Raw genomic sequence first — 19,904 nt, forward strand, 5'->3', positions numbered from 1 at the left:
ACCCCACTGCTAGGCAGGAGCATGGAAAAATCGGCAGTCACATGTTTCTTCTTCCATGTCCCTTCTTCATCTGGATCCCTGGCTCTGCTAACAGGTGCCAACCATGTCTCATCAGGCTATCTGACATCCCCATGCTCTGGGGCTGAGGCCCATCTGGGGTTAGAGGGCACAGTGTGATGCACGCAGAGCTGCTGACGGCCCCAGCCCTGAGCACCCTGCACTCCAGCAGAGCCAACCACGCCCAGTGAGGGGGCCTGACTAGACTGAGGATCAGGGCTGGCACTTTCCCACCCGTTTGCTGCTCAGCACATCCCCTTCACTTCGTGCCTTCTGCCTAGAAGCTGGTTCTGTCTGTTTCCTTCCTGACCTGTCCTAGATCCTCACGGGAACAAAGGTCTGGGCCTGGGAGTTCAGAAGCTACCCACATGGCAGGGTTCTCCCCTAAGCTGTCTACCTCAGGACTGCAAGCCAGAAAGGTCCCTCCCATCATCCTCCCCCAGCTGGGATGTGGTTCCTAAGCTACAGGAGTGACACAAGGAACACACCTTGTACTTTAATGTCTATTAAATAAGTTGGCCGGAGAAGCAGACCAAGTTGTGGAGGAACAAATTCTGCAAAGAGCCCAGCCCCCTCTGTCTGCACTCCAGTGTGGTCCTACCAGGACTAGGAGTGTTCTCTCCAAAACCAGGACTACAAAACAAGATGGGCAATTCCTTCTGGGTTGGGCTGGTCAGAGGTGAGACGCACCAGGCTCCTTCCCCAGGACCTTCTTTCTTCAGTGCAAGCACTCCCTTCTCTCTTCCTGCTGCTCAAGCAAAGGCCCTTGCCGCCTTCTGCCTTCAGCTCTGGATGACCCTTCATGCTCACGGCAGCTGGCTTAGAGGGCCGACCAGGCAACAGCCATTGTTCAGGATGAGCTCAGAGCCAAGTCCTGTTGGGGGAGGTGCCTCCAGTGCAGACCTTAGGCCCCTCCTGCCTCACAACTATCTGTCTTCCCTCCTTATGCAATGGAAGAGGTTACAGAAGAGCTCGTACCAGAAGAACATGAAGCCAGTGGAGAGTGCAGCCTTCATCAGGCTGGGGGTCAGGCCCTTGAAGAAGCCCTGGGTGCCTTCTTCTTGTAGCACCTGCTGGATGAGGTCTAGGAGGCCCCTGTAGCTCCGGACCTGGGGAGAGGAAGGTGAAGGTTGAGGAGGAAGCAGTAACTAAAACAAGGACTGCCTGGCGCAAGGCAACTCCGGGCAACTGCTTGCTGGATTAAAGAGGCCCTGGATGAGGGAGTTCTTCATTCTTTCTAGTGCATGCTGCAACTGATGCAGGGCCCGGGGCCAGCAGACGGGGAGTTCTCCTTCCCGATAAGGACATACCTGACTGGTTCCCGTGGGTGCAGTGTTAGCTCTGGACCGTCTTTACCTCATTATCTTGCTCCCCTTGGGCAGCAGGTCTGAATAGGGCCAGCACTAGGGCTTCCCTGATCAGTGTCCACTTCTAGCCTGGCCTATGTCCCCAGGACAAAGCCCTCCCTGTGCTGTGCTCCAAGAGCATCTAATGAGGACAATATCCAGCATCATGTCCAAGTTCAAGGCATTTCAACATTTGGCTCCCACTGGTCTTCCATGGCCCCCCCTCCCTCCAGCCAGCCAGATCACACTAGTTTCCAGCAGGAAAAGGGCCTCTGTCCTGGGCTCTTGCCATTTCTACCAATCTAAATTCAAATGTTCTCTTCAGGACACACTAGTAAATGGAAAATAAGGTTACAAAACCTCACATTGTGTAACTTTAGTTTTAATTTTTTTCCCCCCTGAGACATGGTTTCTCTGCATAGCACTGATTGTCCTAGAACTTGCTCTGTAGACCAGGCTGGCTTCAAAATCCTGCCTCTGTCTTCCAAGGGCTGGGATTAAAGGTGCGCACCTCCACCACCAGGCTAACCTTGTTTTTATAAATCTGTGCAGGTGTGTTTATGCAAAGAAATAAAGCTACAGGGACCAGAGCAGGGACAGGTCACTACTGCCAGTTCCCCCAGAGCCCAGCGCACGGGACGGCTTACCTGGCCAAAGGCAGATCGGGCGTGTTCAAACCCGCCCACCTGCAGGCGCTTCTTGAAGAGGTCCAGGGGATACGTAAGGGTCTTGCTGATGACTCCAGATCCACAGCCACAAAGCAGGTTTTTAAGGTTCCCTGAACCAAAGACACCATGTTGAGAAGAAGGGTGACAGAGCAAGGGACAGAGACAGGGATAGGGGAAGAAGGGTGGGGAGGGCCAGGGACGGGGGCACTGCTGGTTTTAGGGCACCTACTGCTTTTCCAGAAAAATCAAGTTCTGTTCCCAGCACTGACATCAAGCAGCTCACAACTGCTTGTAACTACAACTCCAGGGGATCTTTCGGCCTCCTTGGGTACCCTACCACACACACACACACACACACACACTCGCACACACGCACACACTCCATCACAGAATGGAACCTCACAGCGCTCTGCTCTTGCTTCTCAAAGAGCCTGAGCACTGCCAGGCCAGATCAGACCAGACAGCCACTGCAGCAAGACAACAGGCACTGCAGCAAGACAACAGGCACTGCAGCAAGACAACAGCCACTGCAGCAAGACAACAGCCACTGCAGCAAGACACCAGGCACTGCAGCAAGACAACAGGCACTGCAGCAAGACAACAGCCACTGCAGCAAGACAACAGGCACTGCAGCAAGACAACAGGCACTGCAGCAGTTTGGGAGCTGTCCGCTGTGCAGTCACTCTCACCAGGAGGCACAAGCCTGTGAGTCCCAAAATGAGAGTGGGACACTGTGCCCCTCTCCCCACCAGACAAGAACCTCCGAAATAAAAAGTAAAATACAAAACCAAAAAACCCACAATTTGTAAGTTGGGCTTCTGACAAAAAAAACTGGACAGCAGGAAAGCAGGACTATTCACTGGAAGTACGCTTGCCTCCGGAAGACCAGGGGAGCTGTGGAAAGCCTGAAGGAAGCTCCCTCTTTGCTGCAGGACTTACCTGCTCTGCCAGCTCGGCCGCAGAGCCAGGGGTTGACAGTTGGCCTCAGCTTCCGACAGGAACCGCATTGCTTTAAGGCTCCCGGAAGCTGAGTCCCAGGCCTGGCTGTGGGGCATCTCACCTGTTTGCTTCCGGTCTGGCGGTATGACCCAGTCGTAGGCGTGTTTCAAGGAGCGATAGCAAGAGAACTGCAGGCCCGCATAGGGGAAGATGGCGATCACGGTGGGACTCAAGCCTTTGTAGAAGACGAAGGGGCCCTCGGTCCTATACATGGTCCGTATGGCCGCTCGAAGATTGCTATAGATCTGCCCATACACAGTGTGAGTGAACCTTGTGAGATGCTTTCTGCCCAAGAACAGCCCAAATGCATCTTTTTCTTATCTAAAACCCAGCTTCCCGGAGCGTAACTTTTCCGATTCAGTCTAGGAAAACTGAAGATAAGAGGAAGGGGGTGGGGTGGGGTGTAATGGTGCATGCTGTTGTCCTAGCATTTGACGGGCGGAGGCAGGAGGATCAGGAGTTTAAGGGCAGCCTGGACTAAATGAGACCCGATCTCAAGACAAAACTTCAAAAGGACAGCCGGGTATGGTGACAAATGCCATAGTCCAAGCACTTAGTAGACTGACGCAGGAGGATGGAGAATCTGGCGTTTGAGGCCAGGGACTGGAGAGACAGATCACTGATTAAGAGAACTTGCTGCTCTTCCAGAGGATCCAGGTCTGGTTCCCAGCAACCACCATAGCAGCTAACAACTGTCTATTAACTCCAGTTCCAGGGTACCCAACAACCCCTTCTGGCCTCTGTGAATATTGCATGTACACAGTACATGGACATACATGTGGGTAAAACATCCATACACACAAACATAGTCTTAAAGAAAAAAGTTTGAGGCCAGTTGAGCATAGCTGGTAGTGTACACCTTTAATCCCAGCAGTCAAAGGCTGAGGCGGGTAGAGCTCTAAGAGTTCAAGGCCAGCCTGGTCCACCTAGTAAGTTCTAGGCCAGCAAGGCCTATATAACAAGACCTTGTCTTAAAAGAAGAAAATGGAGGAGGAGGAGAAAAAAGAAAGAGGAGGGGGAGGAGGAGGAGAAGAAGAAGAGGAAGAAGAAAGGGAAGAAGGCAATTTAGGGAAACCCTGCCTCCAAACTGAACAAAGCAATTAAAAAGTTGTGGCTTTCTGACAACTTCCCTTCTAGAAAGTTCCATGGTTGTTATTTTCTCATGTGCATATAAACAGATGTGCCCTGTATCCAAGCAAGCAGAAAAGAGCACTTTCTGCTCTTGGAGAGCACCAAGGTTCAGTTCCCAGAACCCGAATGGCAGCTCACCTGTTCCAGAGCCCAGTGTGCGGGCACAACACACATAAATGCACGGGCATAAAATACACATACACATAAAATAAAATAATCTCAAAGGGAGCCAGCTGAATTCTGGAGGTCACTGTGCCAGGCCCCAAGAGAAAGCCTGGCAACAAAGACCTGCCCAGGTCTCCCACGGACATCACAATAACAACACAAGAGTGGGTGGTTCATTTCAAAATCCTTCCCAGTAAGGTAGCGAGCAGGGTGAAGACTGACAGATGCCCCAAAGGCCAGCATCAAGTTACTCTGGGAGAGGACTGCAGGACACGCCAGGGGAAGGCGGCCTGTTTGAGAATTTGGTGACTCAGGCCTTCTGTGTGACTCTGCTTCTCAGCTGGGGCTCAGAGCAGGTCAGCCCAGAATGACGCCCTGTGTTTAATTAGCGGAGGTACTGCGCCGATCTCCTGCCTGATACTGTGGCCACCTTTTTCTTTCTATGATCTTTCACCAAAAGTCAGGAAGTAACAGGAAGTACGGGACAAGCTGGGTTGTCATCACCCACCTTCCCTCTAGCCCAGGAGCCACCACACTGCTGAGACCAACTCAACCCTCACCCCGTTTCTCCCCCAGGGCAGTCACCCCAACCTCCAAGGCTCCATTGACTTATCATATGGATAAGTCTGTCTGGCTCTTCTAACCCAACCCTTGTCTTACAGGCTATTCCTACAGGACTTTGCTTTGCAACCAAAATATTATCAGAATGTTTTCCAACCAGAGTCTCCATCCTGAGTAACACGAAGGCCAGGCAAAACCAGAACCATTTCTAAACAAAATGTCCTCTTGCCGCCAATACAGCCATACCAGTATTTCTAAACTTTTACAGTTTTGACTTTATGTTGTGCTAGCTGGTCTTATGTTTACTTTACACACTAGATAACTAGAGTTATCTGAAAGGAGGGGACCTCCATGGAGAAAAGATCAGGCCGTAGGCATTTTTTTTTTTTTTTTTTTTTTTGGTGACTGATGGGGATGGCCCAGCCTGTTGTGGGTGGGGCCATCCCTGGTGGTCCTTGGTTCTATTATAAAACAGGCTCAGCAAGTCAGGGGTAGCAAGTTAGTAAGCAGCACCCCTCCATGGCTTCTACATCAGCTCCTGCCTCCAGGTTCCTGCCCTGACTTCCCTCAGTGATGAACAGTGCAGTAGAAATACAGGACACATAAGCCCTTTCCTCCACACCTTGCTTTTGGTCATGGGGTTCACTGCAGCAACAGAAGGCTGAGACAGGTGTTTTGCCTCTAGGTATTTCTGTCTCACATGCAGGACCTGCAGAAGCCAGAAAGTGGCTTTGGATCCCCAGAGACAGGAGTTCCAGATGTTTGTGAAATGTCTGTGGGTGCTGGGAACTGAACCTGAGCCCTCTAGGACAGCAGCCAGTGGCTCGAAACCATTAGGTCATCTTTGCAGCCACTGTGCTTATTTCCTGTGTCGGGGCCTAGGCACACTTTGTACACACGTGGTGGTCAGAGGACAAGAGCAACAGGGTTCTCCACCAGGATGGACGGCACCCTCCAGCTGTGAGCCATGATGAGCCCTTTCTCCTCTAAGTTGCTTTTGTCCGAGTATTTGGTCACAGCAAGAGGAAACGTTCCCTAGGTCATAAGGCGTGACCTGATGCTGTCAGTAAGTTCTTCCTAGACACTCACTCAGCCACACCATCTCCTTCAACCCAGTGAGGAAACCCTGAGGTCATTATGGCCTTTTCCTGAGTCCCAGCCCCAGATGCCTGCCTTCATTCGGCCCAGGGCTGGACATTTACTTGTCCTGTTTTGGCCCTGCTGGCTGTATCTCCCCAGGAAGACTATGAGCTATGGGAGAGCTGGACTCAGAGCACCTTGCAGATTATTTACAAGCCGTGCAAACTAACTGCTGTGCTGAGAATGCAAGGCGCCCCAGCTTTGCTTCCTAAAGGACAGGAGCCCCAACTTCTGAGCACTCTCCGTATCTAGCCTCCCCACCCTCCACCCCCCACCCCCATCTGGTCCTGACTGCTCACCTTGGGTTCACCCTGAGCTGCAAGGCGGGTGCGCAGGACATCCACGGGGTGCACGGCGAGGGTGGCCGTACCAGCAGACAAGCCACCACATACAAAGTGCGCTGTGAATTGGTGGGTTTGATACAAGTTGGCTCGGTAAAGCAGCTCAGTCAGTTCTTCAAATGCCAAGAACTGCAGAAGTAAACAGAAAGCCAGTGAGGACATGCCGGGGAAACAGCCCCCTGGAAGGAGAATCGCACCATTCTGTGTGCTCAGATGCCTTACCTTCACCTAGTGGGCAGAATTAGAAAGATGCAGTTCCTGCCACTTGAGTCAAGCCAAGTATTCAGTCTAGGGGACTGGAAAGATGGCTCAGCACTTAAGAGCAGAGTTCAGTTCCGAGTACCCACATCTGGAAACTCACCACTGCCTGTAACTCCAGCTCCAGGGGACCTGATGTCTCTGTAGGTATCAGCACTCACACGAACACACACCACCCACATACACATAGTCGAAAAATCTTTAAAAATGAAAGAAAGAGCACTCTCTCTCCTCTTCTCTTCTCTCAACCCTGACCCCTGTCTTGTTGTTCTATTAAACCTCTCCACGTGGGGAAAAAAAGAAGAGAGAGAGAAGATGTGGACCAGCCTAAGATGAGATTCAGTAGGAGATCACTTGCCACCACAGGCTGTGAGCACCATCTCCTCTATCATAACAAACAACAACAACAACAACAGCAACAGCAACAACACCAGCAGCTTACTTGGTAAAGCTCCAGCATTCAGGAGCTTTAAATATATAAAGCAGGGTGCCGGGCTGGAGAGATGGCTCAGCGGTTAAGCTGCTCTTCCAGAGGTCCTGAATTCAAATCCCAGCAACCACATGGTGGCTCACAACCGTCTGTGATGAGATCTGATGCTCCCTTCTGGTGTGTCTGAGGACAGCTACAGTGTATTCATATAAATAAACATTAATTTAAAAAAATAATAAAGCAGGGTGCCACAGTGCATGCCTGCAGTGCCAGTGGTTACGAAGACAGAGACAGAAGGATCCACATGGCTTGCTGGGCTGACAGTCTAACCAAGTCAGTGAGCTCCAGGTTTAGGGCGAAGCCCTGTTTCAAAAACTACAGCAGAGAGCCGGGCATAGCGGTGCACTAATCCCAGCATTTGGAAGGCAGAGATAGAAGCAGGCAAATCTCTGGGAGTTTTAGGCCAGCCTGGTCTACAAATTGAGTCTAGGACAATCAGGACTTGTTACACAGAGAAACCCTGCCTTGAAAACCCAAAACACAAACAAATACAGTAGACAGTCAGGTGGTGGCGCACACCTTTCACCCCAGCACTGGGATGGCGGAGGCAGGTGGATCGGTGCAAATCTCTGGCCTACAAATATACCCAGACATACAGACACACACACAGATGCACACACACACACCACAGAGAGAAAGAAGGAAAATACCCAGAACTGCTTTATTGTCACTTTCTGAGTTAGGGCCTCACTGAGGAGGAGGCCTAGCTGGCCGGAGCTTGCTATATAGAGCTATGGCCTTGGATTTACTTTGCTCCTTCTCCCTCAGTCCCCAAACACTAGGATTACAGGTATGTGCCATGATGCCAGGCTTGGAAGATACAGGAAACTCCACTAATCCACTGCAACCTAGGAAGAGCTATGTGATTTGTGGCACAATTGCGCTCGTCTCTGTTGACAGTGCATTCCCTCAGACCACAGTCTCCCCTAACACCGTCATTCAGCCAGGCTTCCTGAGACCATGATGCTGACTTCCTGCACAGGGTGCCATGTCTAATTGTGAGTCAGATAAGAACCTGGGACAACACAGACAAGACCATCCATCTGTCATCTCCCTGAGGCTGACACAGCCTCAGTCACAGCCTCTTCTGTAGAAACGCAGAGACAATAAGATCTACCTCATAGGATGGGCCCACAGGCTGAGATGAAAAGCAATTGTCCTTCCTGCCAAACCTTCCCACGGACACCATGACATACAGGGTGCTTGGCTAAACTGCGGAGGGTCAGAAGTGACAAGCCGTGTGTTGCTCTTCACCTCCCCATGAGCCGCCAGGTCATGGCAGCTGTCCTGCAATCCTTGTGGTACCTGCTGATGTCCCTGTTGTGTTCCAGTGAGGCAAGTGGAGCATCCGGAGAAGGTGCTATTTCCAAAACCGAATGAATCAGTGGGTAAAGGTGCTTGCAGCTAAGCCTGAAGACCTGAATTTGAAGCCCTGGATCCTAACCAGGCACAGTGCTGAATGCCTTTAATTCCAGAGCGTGGGAGGCAGAGGCAGAAAGATCTCGGTGAGTTGTAGGCTAACCTGATCTACATAGAGTTCCAGAATACACGGGGCTACTCAGAGAAAACCTGTCTCCAACGAAACAAAAACAAACAAACAAACAAACAAACAAACAAAAACCCTAGTGAACCCCAGGACCTGTTCTGTCATAGCTTTCTCTTCTGGAGAATCAGAAAGACAATAGGCTCTGCCTCACAGGATGAAGGAGAGAGACAGAGGGGTGGAAGAAGAATTGGACTCCTGTAAATTGCCCTCTGCCCCCCTGGCAGGAATTGTTTAGCAAGCCTGCCTCCATGCTTAGCCCCTGAAGAAATAAACAAACAGCAGTCTGAACTTTAAAGAGGAAAAATGGAGTACCACTTAGTGCCACTTGGGACAGGGTCAGGAGAGGGGAAATCCAAGAGGATGTGGGGAGGGAAGGCCTACGGTGTAGCTAACTGATAATGTCCTCAGGTGTCAGAACAGATTTCCCATGAAGGCAGATGGGCAGAGTAGGCATTGCCAATGTGACCCCAAGGACCAGACCAGGTTAGGCTCCCCAATACCTACTTGGACAGCTCCGTAGCCTATGGACAGAATCTGGGCTGGAACGTGTCCTTTCCAGAACGCTCTTGGGCCCTCCTCTTGCAGAATCTGCTTGGCCGCCTGGAAGATTCCATGGTATTTGGCATTGGGGTCACTCGAACACAGACGTTCAATCTGGAGCTAAGGATTGAAGTGTAAAAGGTCAGGGATGGGGGGTGGAGTAACTGGCAAGAGGAAACTGAAGGAAAAGAAATATTTCACCTTGACAGAATCTCAAGTGTTAAGAACTGTCTCTGCTGGGACTAACCCTGCCCCCAGCCCATTACGAGGAATAGTAGGGAAAGGGTACCTGGAAACGGATCTTGATGACGTCTAAAGGGCTGATCAGGGCACGAGTGACCAATCCTGACACTGATCCCGCCACCGCCACCTCCAACTTGGAGTTATTCCTGACATCTCCTTCGGCATCATAGCCAACCATCCCTGCCTCTGGTCCGTCCAACGTCCATGAGTGTCAAGCTAAGTGTAAAGGCCACAGAGAAAGACACCTCCTTAGGGCCTCTTCTCAGGGACTGCCTCGCTGCAGCCCTCCCTGCCCAGCCTCATCCCTTTGGGATTGCTGCTCCTTGTCCTCCACAATCAGAATTGAGGTCTGTGCAGCAGGACAGTGCTGGGACACACCCTCAGAACTTGGGAGGCAAAGACAGATTCCAGAATGACCAGGACTACACAGAGCAACCGTGTCTCAAAAACAAACAAACAAACAAAAAAACCCAAAAACTCCCTCTCCCCTCCAACCCCCTCCCCCCATGCAAGCCTGTGGAAACATGGCCTTTATTAAAGACATAGTTATTTATTTTACGTATTTGAGTACTGTTGTTCTCTTCAGACATACAAAGGAGCATTGAATCCCATTACAGATGGTTGTGAGCCACCATGTGGTTGCTGGGAATTGAACTTAGGACCTCTGGAAGAACAGACAGTGCTCGTAACTGCTGAGCCATCTCTCCAGCCCATGACCTTTATTTAAACATTGTACCTTCTACAACCAGTAACAGACAAGATCAATCATAAACCAAGGATGGTGGCTCAGTTAAAAACATTTGCTGCTTAATCACTGGAATTCAGATCCCAGTGTCCCCATGGTTCAAACACCTGTAACTCTAGCGCCAAGAGATCCAGCGCCCTTCTGGCCTCTGAGGGTTCCTGCACATATGTTTGTGCAGGAACTCTCTTTCTCTCCTCTCTCTCTCTCTCTCTCACACACACAAAATTAAAAATTAGGGCTGGAGAGATGGCCTAGAGATTAAAAACACTTGTTACTCTTGCAGAGGACCTGGTTGGATTCCAAGCACCCACATTGTGGCTCACAACTATCCGTAACTCCAATCCTGGGTCTTCCTATACCCTCCCCTGACCGCCACAGGCAACAGGCATGAAGATGGTATGTGAGCTAAACATTCATATGCATGAAATAAATAAATGTAAATCTTTTATTAAATTAAAATCTTAATCCAGTCTTCAACAAGCTGCTACTATCCAAAGTCACTACCTGCTTCATGTTTCCTTCAACTGTAATCCCACCCAGCACCTGAGACAGAGGCAGGAGGATCATTGCAAATTCAAGGTCATCCTGGTTTACATAGAAAATTCTAGGCCAGCAACAACTAATGTAGCAAACACACGCTCCTGTGGTGCTCTGAATGAAAATGACACCCAAAGACCCACAGTGAGTGGCACTATTAGGAGGTGTGTGACCCTGACGGAGTAGGTGTGACCTTGTCGGATGGAGGAAGTGTATCACTTGGGGAACTCAAGCCAAGACCAGTCAGCCTCTGTCCCTTTCCTCCTCTCTGTCTCACTGTCTGTCTCTGTCTGTCTCTCTCTGCTGCCTGCTGATCCAGATGTAGAACTCTGGGCTCCTTTCTCCAGCACCATATCTGTCTGCACACTGCCATGCTTCTCACCACGATGGCAATGGACTGAACCTCTGAACTGTAAGCCAGCCCCAACTAAATGTTTCCCTTTATAAGAGTTGCTATGAGTCCCAGCACATGGCTTTAATCACCTCCCCTACACAGACACACAGACACACATACACACACACACATACACACACACACAGACACACATACACACACAGACACACACACACACACACACACAGAGACACACACACAGACATACACACACAGACACACATACACACACACAGACACACACACACACAGACACACACACAGACATACACACACACACAGACACATACACACACACACACACACACATACACACACACACAGACACACATACACACACACAGACACACACACAGAGAGACACACACACAGACATACACACACACACAGACACACACACACAGACACACAGACATACACACACACAGACACATAGACAGACACACACACAGACACACACACACACAGACACACACAGACATACACACACACAGACATACACACACACACACACACACACACACAGACACACACACACACCAAGGCTCCATGGAGAAATCACTTGAAACACAAAACAAGCAGCTGTGCTCATGGTGTCACTTCACAGCAGAGACAAAAGAAACAAACAAAACACCCACAAAGGGAAGTTTTTAGAAAGACCATCAACCTAACCCTCGGCTGCAACAACAAGCACAGTGACCAGAAGGTTCCCCTCCTCTCATCCACCCTGAAACCTTTCCAGAAGGTTCTCCTGGGAGAATCGGGTTAAACCAGGGCGGTCCTGCAGTCTGGGAGACAGGCGTCCTGGCCATTGTCCACAGAAGCTGAAAAGACAGTGAGTCCATCTGCAAGACTGGATTTTGACTGCTAGGGAGACTGAGGCAGAAGGACCACAGTGCGGCCCTGTCTTAGCATAAAGGGTAAGAGGAAAGCTGTGGCTCACAGCTGTAACCTAGCACACTGGAGGCAAAGGCAAGAGGACCAGGAGCCAGCCTGGGCTATAAAAGACCTCATTCCAAGAAATTCAGACAAAAAGCAAAGTTCTAGTTGAGCATGTCCCAGGCCCTGGGTTCCACTCCCCAGCACCACAAGGGGAAGGGTGTGTGTTTGATCGTGGCATAGCTCGGGGGTAGAGTCCTTTTATGCACAAAGCCCTGAGTTTATAAACCCATTGTCACACACACACACACACACAAACCTGTATCTACAGAAGGTGTGAGGGGACCTGCTGCCAAGCCGGAAGACCTGAGAACCTTCCCTGGGACCCACATGGTGAAAGGACAGAACCGGCTCTCTCTGATCTTTACATGCTCCGAGTGCTATGTGTGTGGCCGTATGTGTGTGAGCAAGCGCACGCACACACAAGTAAATAAATGTAAATAAAATAAAACTGGTGTTCAAGTCTAGGCTTTCCCACAAACTACAAGCAGCTTTTCAAATACCAGCTCCAGGTCTGGAGTGATGGCTTGAACTCGGAGGACCACCTGTCTCTGGGTTGTTACGTGAGTTCTGGGATTAAACGCATGTGCCACCACCACCACCACTAGGCTCTTTGGCTGTTGCTCTTACTAAGGACCTAGGTTTTTAACCTGTACCCACAGAAGGCTCATAGAAGTCTTCATTCCAGCCTCTGGGGATCTGAAACTCTTTCTGGCCATTTCATGTGGCGAAATACACGCAGGCCGAACGCTCAGTCACAGCAAAATACAAGTATAAAGTCTTTGTCTTCCAGAAAACTACAAAAACACAAACATCGTTACAACCCGGACTAGAAAAGTATTACATTTGGGTTCAGTCCCCACAAGAAGCACAAACCAGCATGGCAGTGTAGGTCTGTAATCCCAGCACTTGGGAGGTTGGAAGCCGGAGGACCAGGAGTTCAAGGTCATCCTTAATAACACAACAAGTTCGAGTCTAGCCTGGGTCACACGGCCGCAAACCAATAACAAAAATAAGTAAGGGGGAAATTAATCTCCTGTTTATTAAAAAAAAATCTTCGTGCACTAATAGTCTTGATATCTAAACAGATAAAAATTTCTTATGATATAAATAAATACAAATGCGGGATTGAGGCAGGTCGGTTGCTGACCTGAGCGGCAGTGATGGGGTGCAAGCGAGTTTCTTCACCCTGCCTGCCCCTTTTCTACATCAGGCTCCACATGTGCTCTGGTGAGGAGCTCTGCTGACGGCCCCGCGAGAGTACACTGTCCAGGCGTACCGGGGGTGGGGTGGGGTGAGGACGGCTTCTCCGTGACTCCAGGACAGAGGACACCCCATGTGCAAATGCCTACGATGGTTGCGGTGGTGGGAAGGATTCGCCTTCCGAGTTTCTGAAGATGCTCCTGGGGTTAGATGTGCCATGTGAGCATCCGTCACAGCCCCCGTGGATACCTGCCCTTCTGTGTTCGGACACACGGAGTCGGGGTACCGGCCCCCCGAGAGAACCAGAAAGAAAGCAAAGCCAGAGGTTAACTCACCTGACACTTGAGGCTCGGCTGGGTTCCTCAAGCTCAGTTCTCTCCCTCTCAATGTAGCCCAACAGCAAAACTTAACTGCACTTGCCAGTAACTGACGGGCTTCTGGGCCAATCACTGCGCAGCTTCTGACCGCCTCTAGATGAATTGTTGCAGGTCGGAGGGCCCATCTAATGTCACCTCCGAGGTACTTCTGGGTAATGTAGTCTTCCGCTTCTAAGCCCCACCCCCTAAGAAGCAGCGAAGAGACTCCTGGGAGGTGTAGTTCTACAGCGCGTGCGCATTCCCGACGTCGTAAAAGAGGATGGCGAGACTGGCCTTTACGACTTTCTAGGTGGCCTCTACCATTGGCGCGATCCTTTGAAGTCAGCCAGGTTATGGAACGTTAAGGCTCGCTGAACTTGATCCCTCCCCACCCCCCCAAATCAATGTAGTCTTAGAATCCATATAATTTAAACTTGGAAAAGATGGCAGGAAGCCTGGTATTATTATCCTGGAGGACTGGAGTTGCGTCGAGGTTAGATGGGTTCTTTGGGAAAAGAACCTTTAAGGGGGTTGTACCCCTTAGGAAACAGGCACCAGAAGGACGATCAGTAGTTCAACGTCATCCCCTCCTATAGAGTTGAAGGCCAGCCTAAGCTATGTGAGACCCTGTCCCCTAAAACAAACAAGTTTATCTGAACTGAGATCTAAATCATTTGCTGCAATCTCTTAACGTACCATTTCTTACATGCTTTTCAATCAATGGTTTATTTGTCACACTTCTTTTTAAAAAGATGTATTTATTTTATGTATATAAGTACACTGTAGCTGCCTTCAGACACACCAGAAGAGGGCATCAGATCTCATTATAGATGGTTGTGAGCCACCATGTGGTTGTGGGAATTGAACTCAGGACCTCTGGAAGTGCTCTTAACCATTGAGCCATCTTTCCAGCCTGTTTTTGTTTTTTGTTTTTAAATACACCTCAAGAGACAGCTGGCTGGGCAGTAATGAATCTCTAGATAGCTTTTCTGTTTGTTCTCCAAGTAGCAGAAATGGCATGAGTTTTTAAAAGAAGTGTGTGTGTGTGTGTGTGTGTGTGTGTGTGTGTGTGTGTGTGTGTGAACGTGGTTCACAATCCACTGAGTCATCTCCAGAACATCTTCAAAACATCTTCGAGTATTGGGAATTAAATTTTTCAGAAACAAACAAACAAAAAAAAAAAGTAGCATCAAACTTTTTACGTGGCCGTGGATGATCCATCACTTCTGATTGTCCCTTCTTCTGGTCTGAGCCATCATGCCTAGCCTAGAAGATTTTACTTTTAATGAACTCTAGTCAAATTGCTTGGGTGGGAGGAGTGGGTCATGCCTAGGCAAAGGTTCACACAATTTTCTTGGGCTGGAGAGATGGCTCAGCAGTTAAGAGCACTGACTACACTTCCAGAGGTCCAGAGTCGAAATCCCAGCAACCACATGGTGGCTCACAACCATCTGTAATGGGATCTGGTGCTCTCTTCTGGAGTGTCTTGACAGCTACAGTGTACTTATATATAATAAATAAATCTTTAAAAACTTTCTCCAGGCAGGCATGCTGTGATCTTCCTCGAATCCCAGCACTCAGAAACAGGAAAACCTCAAGTTCAGATTGAATTCCAATTTGGCCCATATAACTGATTCTGTGGTCAAACCCTTCTTTCCTACTATATTTTCTAATGCATGTACTGTGGTTTTATGCACCTATGTCTTTGATCCAATTTGAGTTGGGTGTATGTTGCGTGTTTTGCCTACAGGTGCCTCCTCAGGCGTGTACATCTTTGTGTACATATGAGGGCCCGAGAAAGGGTGTTTCCCTCCCTTATTGCGGTGAGTCAGAGTCTCTCGGGGTTATCTTGCTGTTCTTTGGTTATGCTAACTGGCCACTGAGCTCCCAGAACCCACCTATTTCTGTCCTGTCCTCCTGGTTCTCCTCCATCAGCATAGCCAGGCAGCTTTTACTGAGTGATGGGGATTTTAATTCATGTCCTCATATCTGTCAGTATTCTTACCCACTGAGCCATCTTTTTAAAAAAGAATTATTTATTCATTTTATGTACATGAGTACACTATAGTTGTCCTCAGACACACCAGAAGAGGGCATCGGATCCCATTACAGATGGTTGTGAGCCACCATGTGGTTGCTGGGAATTGAACTCAGGATCTCTGGAAGAGCAGGCAATGCTTATAACCTCTGAGGCATCTCTCCAGCCCCTGAGCCATCTTCTCAGCCCCAGTGTGAGTTAGGTTTTGTGTTTATGAGGCATAGATTGAAGCTCTGCCCCAACCCCTGGTTTAGAAGTTATTTCAGCAGATGGACTGTTACTACTGTTGAAGAATCTATTTCTCTCAGGTGTGTTTGTCCCCTTTTCCACCTGTTAAGACAGTTTGCATGTGTGTACAGTTTGATTCCGCTGTCTTCACTCAATATGTGTGGATAAGCACTGTATACACAGACCACACACACACACACACACACACACACACACACTACCAGAACAGGTGCCAGGATTCTTGGGGCATGTTCTCCAGTTCTGACTTCTGCATATTCACAATCTGGTCATTTAAGTTCAATATATTTAGTAAAGCCAGTCATGTGAAAAAATACACCAAAAAAAAAAAAAAAAAAAAAAAAGCTAGTTCCCGTCAGCTTGGGGAAGTGAAGCCTTCTGTGACCTCATCACACCCAAAACCGACCGCTTAAGACTTCTTCTGGACTTCCCCCACCTCCTTGGAGTCAATTTTGTCTCCATGGTCTTGAACAAATAGGTTTGCTCGCTCACAGCTGAGCCGCTCTGGGGGAGGGGAGCTGGCCCCCAGCAATCTGCTCCCAGTGAGATGCCAGAAAGAGCTTGATGAAAGGGAGTTCAGGCTTCACTTTCTCCATCTAGTGCGATGAAGAAGGTAGACTTCAGGGTGCTCTCCACGCTGCCTCTGGAGATCCACGCATAGACAAAAACCTGTCAGCCTAGGCCAATACTTAAAAGCTGCCTTCTCCCCTCCCCCTCCCTTTGAGGCAAGGTTTTTCTGTGTAGTCCTGGCTGTCCTGGAACTCACTCTGTAGAGCTGGCTGTCCTGGAACTCAGAGATCGCCTGCCTCTGACTCCCAACTGCTGGGACTAAAGGTGTGCGGCACCACCACCCAGCTAAGAACTGTTTTGTGATTAGATGTATTTGTTGGGCAGGGAGGACAGTGTGCACATATGGGTGCAGTTCCCAGCCAGTCCAGAAGAGGGCACTGGATGTCTTGAAGCTGGAATTACAGGTCGTGGTGAGCTGCCCTTAGACGGACCAGGAATTGAATGTGGGTTCTTGAAAGTTTAAACTTGCAAGAGCAATACACTTTTAATTTTTTTTTTTAATTTTACTATTTGTATTTTACGTGCATTTATATGTTGCCTGCATGTAAGTCTGTGTGAGGATATCAGGTCCCCTGGAACTGTGAGCTGCCATGTGGGTTATAAGAATTGAACCCGGAGCCTCCAGAACAGCCAGTGCTGGTAACTGCTGAGCCATCTCTCCAGCCTATAGACAACCCTGTGATGCATGGCCAGCCCTCCAGCCTCTGAATTTGTATTTGTGTTTGTTTTGGGACAGGTTGTCACTGGAGCCTTGACTAGTCTGGCCTGACTATGTAGATCAAGTTAGATTCTGTTCCATGGTAATTCTTCAGCTACTGCTTTCTGAGGGCAGGGACTTCAGGCTCAGGCTGCCGGGCCGTCCCGTCTGTGTTTTCATCTAAGTCAGAGTGCGATGATAGCCTTGTATCTTATGTTCCTTGTGCTCAGCTTTTCTTCTCGAAGTCACCACGAGATCAGAGTCACCTGCTGATCTCTGTTTTGACCCCTGTTTCAGACCCTGGGATATAGCAACTCCCTATTGGAGTTCTCTTCCACTCAGCAAGGTGCTTCTAAAACCCTTCCTTAGCTTCTCCCGGGAATGACTGGCGTCTACCTGCGTGGCTGGGGCGTGACCTAGGAGCTGATCACGCACATGCGCACAAGCGCAGTACAAGCAAACACACAAAGTTATGTGTGACTCCCCACCCGGATGGTCTAGCCCGTCTTGGCTGTTTGCAGGTTTCAGTGTTTACCAGGAACGTTTCTGGGTTGAACAGATGGCTCAGTGGGCAAAGGCGCCTGTGATCAAGCCGATGACCTGAGTTCAATTTCTGAGCCGCACAAGGTGAAGGAGAGAACAGCTTCTGCAGGTTGCCCTTTGACTCCACAATGTGTAGCATGGCACATATACAAACATAAAAAAAAATGTCACTGTGAATAAACCTTCATGCACAGGCGTTTGCACGGTTGTGTGTATTTTTTTTATTTATTTATTTTGTTTGTTTGTTTCAGACGTTTGGTGTTTTTACTGAGAAACTCATGAAAAAAAAAAAAAAAAAAAAAAAAAAAAACCAACACTTTCGAAATATTCTAGAGGAAGTTCTCATGGGCACCAGAGCCGACACTGGTGATTCTTATGGTTCCTTTTCTCAGGTTCACTCAGCACATATCTGCAAACCCAGACACTAGATAAAGGAAAAGAAAAGGGGAGTCACTGTCCAGTAACCCTCAAGAGCAGATGATGGCAGCCAGTGGGAAAGGGGAAGGGTGTCACGGTTCCCAGGGTTCTGGCATCTGCCTTTGGGTAACAGCACCTTCCCATCACCATTTCTGGGTCCCTAAACTGTTTTCTGGTCCCTGTAGGAACAGTCTCCACGCTGCTGGCACAGAGGAAGGGCAGTAGAGCCCTGTCTCAGGCAGTGCTGGGACCAGGGAGGGGTATATGGGGGTGTTGTCCTGCCCAGTGCAGCTGCAGACCATGTCTTCTTTCCTACTTCTCCCCACATATCAAGACCTGCTTTGAGGTGTTCCCAACCTAAGATCACGGCTTGTAGCTACTGCCATATTTCCAGGAAACTCTAAGGGGATGGAGGGCAGGGAGTGTTGGGAGAATCTTGGGACAGAGAGGGACAGAGAAAACAGCTTTGGAAAAGACAGTCTGGCTATATAGCTTGGTGGGCAGAGGGCTTGCCTGGGTTTGAGGCCAAGATCTCATAAACCAGGGATGATGGCACAGACCTTAAATCCTAGTACTTGGGAGGTGTTAGACACAGGAGGATCAGAAGGTCAGGGTCTTTTCTGGCTACAGAGCAAACAAATCCAAGTCCAGCATGAGGTAAAGAGACTCTGAGAAAAGGGTGAGGTGGCTCAACTGGTGAGGGTACTTGCTGTCTACACCTGAGACCTGACTCTCTGGCCCTCGTGCAGGGTCTGTGGAGTATACAGCCAAAGAACATCACACACACAGAGGTGGAGAGGGCAAGGCCTGGAAGCTCCTGAAACCTTGGTAGATGAAGGAATCCTTTCTTCCTAAAACAGGGGATTTTTCTCCTCCAGAAAACGGGCCTCTCCATCAGTCCTTCCCTGGCTCCCTCCATCAATCTCTCCCTGGCCTCCTCCATCAGTCTCTCCCTGGACCCTTCCATCAGACTCGCCCTGGCCTCCTCCATCAGTCTCTCATGTCAGCCCCTTCCCCATTTCCCTTTGGCTGGGTCAGCTGACCTTTTCTTGGCTTCCCAGCTGTGTACACACATCTGGAGAGCACTGCTGGTTAGCATTTCCCACAACATTGCTGAACTTTCTTGCAGCATCTGGCAAGGAAGCCCTGGAAGAGTTGGTTTATTGAGAGTCCAGCTTCCTTCACTTAGATCTCCTGGGGAGGGGTCAGGCTCAGTCTACTTGGATTTGAAAAAAAAAAAAAAAAAAAAAACAACTTTGTCTATTTATTGCTTGAGACATGGCCCTATCTGGCTCTGAACATCTGGTAATCCCCCTGCCTCTGCCACTCAAGGGCCACACATCACCACACTCAGCTTAAAATTATTGATTTGATTAACTGACTCACTTTTAGTACAGAGGGCAAAGAGCAATCTGCCAAATCCTTTCTCTCTTTCTACTATGTGGGTTCCAGGGATTGAATGCATGTCTTTGGAAGACAGCAAGATGGCTCAGTGGGTAAAGATGTTTGTCCAGTATGTCTCCTCAAGAGGCTGAGGCAGAATACCGAGTTCAAGGACGGCATGGTCACGCAGTGAGGTACTATGTCAAAAACAAATAAAACAGAAGTGGATAAATGATTGAAATAGCAAGTGTTTTATGTTATACACACACACACACACACACACACACACACATATACATAGAGAGCAGGAACTCATATAATATAACCTAGACTGGCCTTCATCTCACTACA

The 19,904-nt window shown here is 49.2% G+C and overlaps 1 protein-coding gene across 1 annotated transcript; it reads right to left on the bottom strand.

Moving 5' to 3' along the window:
• Positions 1-537: 537 nt before the first annotated feature.
• On the bottom strand, positions 538-13,777 carry SLC25A19 (solute carrier family 25 member 19). Its single transcript, XM_080923828.1, has 7 exons — positions 13,639-13,777; positions 9,532-9,701; positions 9,207-9,362; positions 6,367-6,537; positions 3,132-3,315; positions 2,051-2,181; positions 538-1,166 (listed from the first exon to the last, which is right to left on the bottom strand). The coding sequence occupies exons 2-7, from the start codon at positions 9,661-9,663 to the stop codon at positions 984-986; spliced, it is 957 nt and encodes a 318-aa protein (XP_080779954.1). The 5' UTR covers positions 9,664-9,701; positions 13,639-13,777; the 3' UTR covers positions 538-983.
• Between the last annotated feature and the right edge of the window lie 6,127 nt (positions 13,778-19,904).

Source organism: Micromys minutus, assembly GCF_963924665.1.
Source record: "Micromys minutus genome assembly, chromosome: 10".
Taxonomy (NCBI): Eukaryota; Metazoa; Chordata; class Mammalia; order Rodentia; family Muridae; genus Micromys; species Micromys minutus.